Here is a 9,865-nt window from a genome sequence, read left to right as displayed (position 1 = left end):
AATTAGTAAGGCTGTAGTTGAACTCACTTAGCTGGTTAGGTTACTTTCTGACTTTGGTATTTCTGTTCCTGCTGCTATGCATGTCTTCTGTGATAATCAAGCAGCCATCCACATTGCCAAGAACCATATATTTCATGAGAGAACAAAACATATTGAGGTAGACTGTCATGAAGGGTTGATTGCCTTGAATCATATTCCTACTAATTCTCAGTTGGCTGATATTTTTACCAAGCCCTTGACAGGCCTTGTTCATCATTCATTACTGCTCAAGCTGGGAGTTCAGTCACCCTCTACCTTGAAGGAGGGTGTTGGAGTTGAGCATAAGCTGGCCCAATCTATTGCTGATGCTAAGACACACCCTAAATAACAAGGCCATTTGATTTATTTAATTGTAAACATCCCAGTTATAATAGAGAGGCCCATTCTTTGTAATAGACATACTAGTACATATTAGTCCATTGGTCCGGTTAATTTTTTTAAGTAGATAGCCACTTTATATTTTTTGGATTGTTCTAGATGTACAGAACATTTCTCTCTCTTTTCAGTCAATCGAATAAGAAAATATTTGCTTCTCTTTTTTCCTTTCTCTCTCTCATTTCATTTTTTAAACCCTAGCATAAAGTCTTGGTAGATTCATGGAATTCAATATTTTCACTTTAAAAATATAACTCTCTCTCTCTTTCACGCTTCTCTCTCTCCCCCTCTCTCTACCTCTTCGCCATTTCGTTTTGATGAGCATTTTTTTTACGAGTGTATATCTACGATTATTCACGAGGCAAACCCAAAATTTATTTCTCTATTAGAATAGATTTTATGGAAGATGGAAGGAAGTGTCATATTATTCTTTATAAAAAAAGTTTAGATTCTTTTTGTTTATGTAATGGGTATTCTTTATTGTATAATTTTATTTGAAATTTCTGGTGGTTTTCTTCATTATATTTTGTCATTCCTCTATGAAAATTTGAGATTTTTTTCAATTTTTTTTATTGTTTATGTAATGTGTATTTTTATTTTTAATTTATTTCGCTATTTTTTCTATTAGTATGTAAGTCTTTATGCTCTGTGTAATGGGTATTGTGCAATTATCATATTTTATACACACTGAGTTCATATGATGTACTAATATAGTTGGCATTTTTTTAGATAATTTATTCACTAGTATTTGTTTTCTTCTTTTGAAATCATTTTTGTTATCATGGATTCAATTTTTTCGATTAGATTATTGTGCTAAGTCTAGTAAAAAAAAAAGGATTTTCTATCCATAATTTACAAGTGAGATGTGTTATTGTATTTGTTGCTAATTCCAGCGGATCTGCCAGTGGATTCCGCCCAAGTAGCAACGAGGAGAAGAAGACAGAGAGAGAGAGAGAGATAGATAGAGAGATAGAGAGAGAGAGAGAGAGAGAGAGAGAGAGAGAGAGAGAAAGAGGGGGAGAGAGAGAGAGAGAGTTGTGTTTTAAAATCTGAGCGGGTCAATATTCGGACGGGTTACGGGTGAGTTTAATTATATTTTAGTTGAAGTTCAAGTTAGGCCAATGGAACAGTGACACGTGGATATTAATTAATTTTTATTTTCAGAATTTTCAGTTAGTAATAAGGATAATGTTAAGCCAAAAATATAACAGTAGGGGTATTTTTATTCAAATAGGTGGATGGAAGACATTTTTGTAGCAATTGCGATACTTCAGGGGCACTTCTGGCCAGTTTCCGTTCACAATATGATGGTCAATGTATCTTATTTTTTGTTTGAGTCCAGAAACTGGTTTATTAATTTTATTGCTATAAAAAGTTAAATATTTAGAAAATGATTTATCAAATGGTAGTCAAGTAAAAAACTACGACTTCCGAAACAGTTGTATAAAATATGATGGAGAAAATTTATACAACTAGTTTTTAGTATTTAAATCAGTATAACTAAATAAATTTATCATATTCTCACATTTAAACTAACTTTAAATTTTTTGTTTAATATGCTTTTACTTCGAGCCATATTATTACTACATAAATCAAGGCGGTTGGAACACTTTTCTTTCTGTCGCGCACAGGTCGTATCATTTAGTTCTTTCGATGAAAGACGAAGATACAAAGTACAAACCATGACAGAGTAACCAAGGTGAAGGGGAATCTCATTGTTTGTTACTCATTGTTATGGTATGAGACCAATCTCTCTTTAAGTGATTGTAAAATATCCCATATATAATTTAGCCAATTCCTGACTTGGGTATGTTTGGTTTCTAGGTGCTTGGTTTTAGTCGTATGATAAAACAACCAGAAAAATCAGGTAAGCGTGAATTAATAGATTAATTGAATCAATATAGTTAATTGCAAATGGATCCTTTTATTGCATATGAATGGGACTGTATTTTTTTACAATGTTATGAAAGAGAACAGCACCACGCTTACATTATCAGCAGATGATAAAAAGGGGAAAGAAGAAAAAAAAAAACAAATCCGGGAATCATCTGCTTTAAAGATGAGGGAAATATGCACAAGTATTAATTTTCAATAATGAACTCATTTGTTCAAGTGTTCTGTAACATTTAGAAGCTAAGATCCTAAAATGGCGATCTGACAGAGCTCCTAGTTAGCACTAGATTTCCTCATTCCGTTTGTACTAATCCTAAATTGACAACAATTCTAACAAGAATGATATCCGTATGGTACGTCGTGATAAGTGTTCTACGAAGGAAGAAATAGAGCTTCTTGCGAAAACAAAGGTTACAAATTGTCAAGCAGGCGCACTGACAGATTCTGCAAGTTCTTGCAGTAACTCCTGTTGTTCCATAGTAGAACAAGACTGCACAAAGACGAAATTAGCACGAGTGTCTTAATGGCAAATCTTACCCCCTCCCCCACAAAGAAGGGATGCTAATAGCTAATTTGCAAAAGTAATATACCTGAACAGCTGTCTCAATGTCACCCTCAAGAAACGACGTAAGCTCAAAGTTAATTTTTAGCCGATGATCAGTGACCCTATTGTCCTGTGAACGTCAGAGAAAAGAGATCGTAATGACGGAAAAGTGAGATGTAAGGGTGGGTAATCAAAAAGAAACTTTAGAAAACCAGTCAGTTTATCCAGAATGCAGAAACACGAGTATGCTTCATTTATACCATCACTTAAACAATAATCAGGAAAAACACAAAGTTTTTACAGTTTTACCCGCCTCCCCACCCCCACCAAAACAAAACACAAAGTTCGAAGTTTCCATATTCAGTAAAACTACATGTTTCTACGAACAGAATTGCAGTTCAAGAGAGTGGTGGGATTATTATACCATCATAATCATTAATTGGATGTCAAAAGTTTCTTTTGGAGTAAAAACATTCTCTCCAGTTCAAGGCATTATGGCTTATTTACCTTGTAGTTGTATGTCCGAATTTTTTCTGACCGAGCACCAGTACCTACCTGTCATTGTAAATGTAAACAGTCTAATCAGGAAAATTGACAAGATGTCCTCGTGCTCCTTAATCTAATACAAGAATTAGGAGATCATAAGGCTTAAAACTGACCGTGTCAAAAATGTTGCATCAACTTGTTTATGTTACGTTACCCCAGGAAACAACTAGGACATTTATCTTTCACAGACATTACCATATCAATATGAAAAAGGTTTGCACTAGTGAAGGTATATATATTAGACGATCAGCAGGTAGATATACATAAGCTACTTGCACTTGGACATATAGGTATGGTCCGTATGGATATCATTTCAGATAAGATCATTTAAAAGAAAAACTTAAAATGTCATCAAGCATGTCGATTTGATTTCATCCCTTCCTACTGCATTTTGGTTATACGAGTTCAACGATTTGAAGGCTTGGTCATCTTACCTGTAATTTTCTCTGGTTTCTTATCGATTCCTGCTGTTCCCTTAACTTAATCTCATACCTGGAAGAATATCACAAGTCTTATTCCGCGCAGATATAATAGTAATTGCATAAAGTCAAGAACATAGTAAATATACATAAATATCACCTTGTGTTAGTGTAAAGAAATAGCATACATGGGAGTGCAATAACAAGAATGGGCCAATGTATAAAGATGATGTTTATATAGAAGGATATAGACTGTTCGTGGCTCTTCAGCCTAGACAGTTATTCCGATAAATTTTTGGACCCACAAGATTTTGCTTTTACTTTAGCAAATAATGCATGTCTGAAACTAATGAAGAATATCCATATTCCTTGCGAGTAAGATAATATAGAGATTCATATATGCATATGACCATCATAGAAATTGTAAAATGGTGGAGATCAACTAAAAAAGGGATAACACAGAGGTTTCATCAGCTCTTGGACAATTTTCCTACCAGTGCGTGTCTTGATTGATCGTTGACTCTATCCGTCAGTGACTAAAATTTTGACGACACATAGCCTTGTGGACTTCCAGACCATCTGAAACTTTGTTGATCCACAACATTATATAAATGCGTGTTTTTCCTATGCATAGAAGACTTAGAAGTTACCCTATGTCAAGAGTATGAAACAAAAAACCTGGAGCAGCCATGTGCTTATCATTGTCATAGAACATAGCAAAACACTAACAGATTCTTCCTTAATCGTGCAGGTTTCTTTTGTTCATACTGTTATATATGACAACATTATCTAGATATGAAGAACATATACTACATGCTTAGTGAAAAGCATATCTGACACAGGCAGTCAGTTAAAGCTGTAATTTCATTCTTAAACTAGCGAGACTAGCAAATGAAGGTGCTCTAAGCAGTAATAAAAGATTTTGACACGCAAACAAAACTATTCCTCAGAGTTGGAAGTATAGATCCAGACATCACGGGCAGCTCAAACACCAGAACCTTTCTTTATAGGATCTATAAAGCAGTACTTCATGTTCATATCAGAAGTAAGTCATTTTCTTAGAAAAACCTATCTAGTTGCTTTCAGAGGAGGTCAACTACATAAGCAAGGGCATCTCACCTAATCCATATGACTAATTTCATCTAGATCTAAGTTGAGAAATTCTGTTTTTTAATCTTTTATCTTTTAAATAATAAAGTTCAGTAACTCCATAAAGCAAAAACCCGATATGAGAATTGCTGTTCCTCACAATTTGGCTCTCAGTAGTTGGAAAGCACGATTCTTGTTTTTAAGCTGACTCCTTTCTTCGGTACAAAATATTCTAATTCCCGTTGGTTTATGGTAAAGATCAACTGCAGTCTCCACCTTGTTAACATTCTGCCCTGCATAGCATAATCATCTATCAATATAAACATGTTGTCAATAAGTACAAGAAAAGTTCATGTTTAGGGAACTTTAGTAGAACATGAAAAATGAATCATCATATACCTCCAGCACCACCAGAACGTGCTGTTGTTAGTTCTATATCCTTTGGATCGATTTCCACATCAACTTCATCAGCCTGAAACCAGATAATATATCAAGGATGAAATGAAAAGCAACAACAGCAGAAACAACAGGGAACTCAAAAGACCTAGATATACGTGGGGAGAAAAGAATAGAAAAATCATAATGAAAACACCGGTTAAAAATGGAAGTTCGGAGATCGACAGCAACTCGGCCATACATGGCAATATAAATGATGCAGCAATCTATGCGATCGCTACAACATCTGGGGATGAACTTGCTGATAATACAAAACATAAAAAAGATGACCATATCAAGCTAGACTAGATAGCAGAGCTGCAGAGATTTTTTAGTGAACTTGTGAATAACTAACCTCTGGCATGATAGCAACTGTTGCAGTGGAAGTGTGAACACGGCCTTGAGTTTCTGTTTGCGGTACACGTTGAACTCGATGAACACCAGATTCATATTTCAATTTACTATAAACACGCTTGCCTTTGATCTCCATCACATATGTTTTAAATCCTCCTTTTTCAGCCTTGACAAAGATGTTGTTAAATAGGTCAGCGAAGGAAACTATTACCTAATGAAAACATAGTTGTCAATTACAATTTAGTACATATTTACCTCGGAGCATGAGATCGGAGCAAACTTCCAAGAATTCCGTTCACTGTACTTCTCATACATACGCACCTAAATGATGTCAAAGCGAAGAAGAAATAAGTGTGCCATGCAATGAGATCTGAGTTCTTCATTTCACTATACGGGAAAAGGAAACTCCCACTTGTTTCAGAGCGCTGGATGGAATAACACTGTAAAAAGACTCTAGCTTAACAACTTAAACTTTTCTACATCTAAAAGTGAATCTGGATAGGGAACATTCCATGTTCTTTCTTAGCTATCAGCAAGCTATTGCACTTTGGACCCATAAAGGCCATATGTCATAAGGCAACATTGTACTGTCTAACGCATGTCAATGTTACAAGTAACACGAGTTGAATGACCAGATATATTAAATCCTCTTCTTCTTTTTTTCCTTCATTTATTTTGCAATATTTGAAAAAGTATCGCAACCATATAGTAGAATTTAGAAGGACTAAGGGAACATGTACCTACAAGATCACCAGCCCAAATTCCAGCCTCGTCCCCACCAGCACCTGCCCTAACTGCAAGACAGAAGAGTTAAACTCCTATACCCAAAATTAAAGCTTTTTGTGAAAAAATTTACTTAACTAAACAGTTAGGAGGGAGAGAATTCAAAATTAAACAGCATACAGCGCACGCATATCACGTGCCAGTTAACCCTTAAATTTCAATATTTGTAGCTACTGATGCACTATAACCTAAAGAGGTCCATCAAGCCACATCCAAGGATATAAGCTGGACAGTTTTTAGAGGACTTGCAAACAACCAGATTCTACCAACATGAGTTGTACTTGATTTCATCAATCCTGCAAGAGTAATAATGTGAAACTCAATGTGGCCATTTAAAGGGATACACGCAAATAGCAAGTATTCCCCCAGTCATGGTTCAATTGACTTACTTGCCATTTTATTCCGTCCCAAAAATATGAAGCTATCTCCTATAATGGAAAAGTTTTTCCTCAAGCAATCTAAGCAAATATAAGATGGGACTAAAATTATATCAGCTCAAATTTGATGTGAAAATCTTTCGATTAACTTTGCCACTTTTTCACATTTGAAAAACTTTACTCTTATTAATTTTAGCACGATGGCGTTAAGAGTCTGTAGCCTTATATTTTGTTCCACTTCCAAATATCTCAAGAAAGCATCATGGTTTCAACATCTGTTCATTTAAGTTCCCAACAAATATTCGACTTTGTTATCATCTGGATCACTTATACCAGCAAATAATTTTAATTGTTGCTTGGAGTTCATGAATCTGAAACTAAGACGCAGAGCAGAAAACTCTACCCAATCAAGACAAAGGCAAAGTAAAAGAATAACATACCTTCAAGCATTATATTCCTAGAATCAAGAGGGTCACTGGGAAGGAGCATTAGCTGCCATCATGAGAAATATCAACATAAATCCCCCAAAAATGCATCGAAGTAAAAAGGTAAATATAAATACTTTAAAGGAAGAACTGTAATAACCTTAAACTTCTCCTCTAGGTCTTTGATTTGCTCTGTCAAGGATTGAATTTCAGAAGCTACCATCTCAGCCATGTCCTCGTCGGCTCCAGCGTCTTTAGCTAAAGCTGACAGGAATAGAAGAGGCCGTCAGATATATGCATAAACTACAACAAACAGCACCAGTCTAATTAAAGCATGGAGGGAGAATTAGTAAATGGTATAAAAATGCTTTGGCTTCTGAAAAACACAAAAGTGGATGATAACCTTTTGCTTCTTCCAGTTGCTTCTCACAATCCTTGAATTTCCTGTATGTCAACACGACCTAGCTCAAAAAACAGACAACAAAAGTGTGAACAGAAAAAGGAGTGCCATTAGTATTGGGTCAACGCAAGAAAAGGAGATAAAATGAAAGTTAAGTAAGGTACTTCATCTAGCTCTGCCATTGACTGCGCCAACTTCTGATATTCACTTGGATTTGAGACAACATCCGGATCAGCAAGCTTAACCTGAAAGTGATTCACTAGTTTTAAATGTAATTCCTGGGCATTCCTCATTATAAAGGAAGTATGAGAAATTTGACCAAGGGGTTGTGAGTTCGAGTCACCCCAAGAGCAAGGTGGGTAGTTCTTGGAGGGAGGGAGCCGAGGGTCTATCGGAAACGGCCTCTCTACCCCAGGGTAGGGGTAAGGTCTGCGTACACACTACCCTCCCCAGACCCCACTAGTGGGATTATACTGGGTTGTTGTTGTTGTTGTTATGAGAAATTTGACCAGAAATCTATTCTTTGTACTTAATGGATTTTTTAAACATATATCTAGGGTCCAGGGTCTAAGATAAAGCTACTGGGTTCGGATGAACCCGTAACTTATTCACTAGATCCAACCCTGAATTTGAGCACACTTTTTATAGGCTTAGACTTTGAACCAGCCAAATAAGAGACCTATCCCAAATTGCATGTTGCAAAAAGATAATTCACCATTTCTTCCTGTCATAACTGCTTGCATAAATTAAAATATGTATTCAAATAATACCGAAACTGTCTTTAAATGCAAACTTAAGGTCCAGGTCACTCGTCCCATTCATTTAACAAAACCTTTACTAACCATGTTATAGTCAGACTGAGCGTAAGTCTTCCAAACGCCTACATATTCGATAAAACATTCACTCGCATAGTCGCATGAATAAATTAATAACACCATACAACAATACAACAAAAACAACAACACAGTATAATCCCACTAATAGTCTGGGGAGGGTAGTGTGTAGGCAGACCTTACCCTACCTTGAGGTAGAGAGGCTGTTTCCGATAGACCCTCGGCTCCCTCCCTCCAAGAAATCCCCATCTTGCTCTTGGGAACCTCTTCGGTTGGAAGTAGAGCAACTCACTCTTATCAACACCATACTACAATGTTTATTGAATTAAATAATTGGTCTATAACCAGTTTTTCCATCCATGTCCAAAAAGCATAAAGAGATTCAGAAAGAAGCATACCGACAATTCTTTCCACGTTTTCTCAGCTGAATCAAGTTTTGTAATTAGATAAGGTTCCTGCAATATACAAATTGATTACATAAGAAAAGGTCAAAACAGCAATTTCCGATTACTAAGTTTAGTCACTAAAAATGAATTCTCAAATTCGGATATAGCATTCACTGTATTACTGATTATCGAAAATTTAGGAAATCTTCTTTTGTTATTCGTTTTTCACTCTTCATTCTAATTCTTCAAATTATGCTTATCTTCGAATTCAAGTTTTACGTAGTTGTATTCATTTTCTCGACTATCAGAGAGAGATATTCATAAAATTGTACGGACCGCCATGCAGACGATTCTTCTAGAAGGAGTGTGATTCGACGGAGCTCGAACGAAAGCGGATCCTCCACCGGAAAATCCAAAGCAACGGCGTCGTATTGGCCATTGAATCGAAGATGTAGCGGAGATTCCGGCAGCAAAGCCAGTGTTAGCTAAAGTATTCATGCTCTTAAACTCCGACGTATGTGGTTCTGTGCAAGTCTGCAAAATTGAATGGATAAACAGGCTGTGTATTTACGAGAGAGAACCGGGAATATAGCGAAGGGGAAGGAAATGGAAATTGAACATTTGGACATATACTCACTTCAAGTAGCAAGCCCGAAGCCCAAGCTTGGAAATTGTGGATATGGGCTCAAAGATGAACAACCTGTGTCTATCCATGTGCCACGTCAAGTTATCCAAATTTGAGAGATTATTTAGAATTTAAATTCAATTAATTCAGGTGCTAAACGAACTCATTAAGAGTTCACAAATTAATATTATAGCCGTCAATATGGGCTTGACCGTTGAGCCAATCTAGTTCAGCCCGTGATTTAATAGGGTTGGGTTAGAAATTTTGAAGCTAATTTAAAAACGAGACGTTTAAGCATTGCCCAAGTAAATCTGTGGCCCGTGAGGCTTGCTTGAGGCTGGG

The 9,865-nt window shown here is 36.1% G+C and overlaps 1 protein-coding gene across 3 annotated transcripts; it reads right to left on the bottom strand.

Moving 5' to 3' along the window:
* Positions 1-2,485: 2,485 nt before the first annotated feature.
* On the bottom strand, positions 2,486-9,558 carry LOC107819874 (peptide chain release factor APG3, chloroplastic). 3 transcript variants are annotated; one of them, XR_012702719.1, is made up of 16 exons: positions 9,235-9,558; positions 8,911-8,967; positions 7,844-7,924; positions 7,683-7,740; positions 7,440-7,543; positions 7,295-7,346; positions 6,439-6,488; positions 5,950-6,015; positions 5,696-5,860; positions 5,305-5,377; positions 5,066-5,198; positions 4,311-4,440; positions 3,832-3,889; positions 3,359-3,406; positions 2,898-2,981; positions 2,486-2,797 (listed from the first exon to the last, which is right to left on the bottom strand). XR_012702719.1 is itself a non-coding variant. In XM_016646049.2 (15 exons), exons 1-15 carry the CDS (start codon positions 9,394-9,396, stop codon positions 2,729-2,731), a joined length of 1,260 nt encoding a protein of 419 aa, XP_016501535.1. In that variant the 5' UTR covers positions 9,397-9,558; the 3' UTR covers positions 2,486-2,728. The 3 variants fall into 3 exon arrangements, 1 of the variants encoding a protein (XP_016501535.1); XR_012702720.1 differs by having other exon boundaries at positions 4,311-4,395; XM_016646049.2 differs by lacking the exon at positions 4,311-4,440.
* Between the last annotated feature and the right edge of the window lie 307 nt (positions 9,559-9,865).

Source organism: Nicotiana tabacum, chromosome 19 (genome assembly GCF_000715075.1).
Source record: "Nicotiana tabacum cultivar K326 chromosome 19, ASM71507v2, whole genome shotgun sequence".
Taxonomy (NCBI): Eukaryota; Viridiplantae; Streptophyta; class Magnoliopsida; order Solanales; family Solanaceae; genus Nicotiana; species Nicotiana tabacum.
This window is presented reverse-complemented; position numbering and strand designations above follow the sequence as displayed.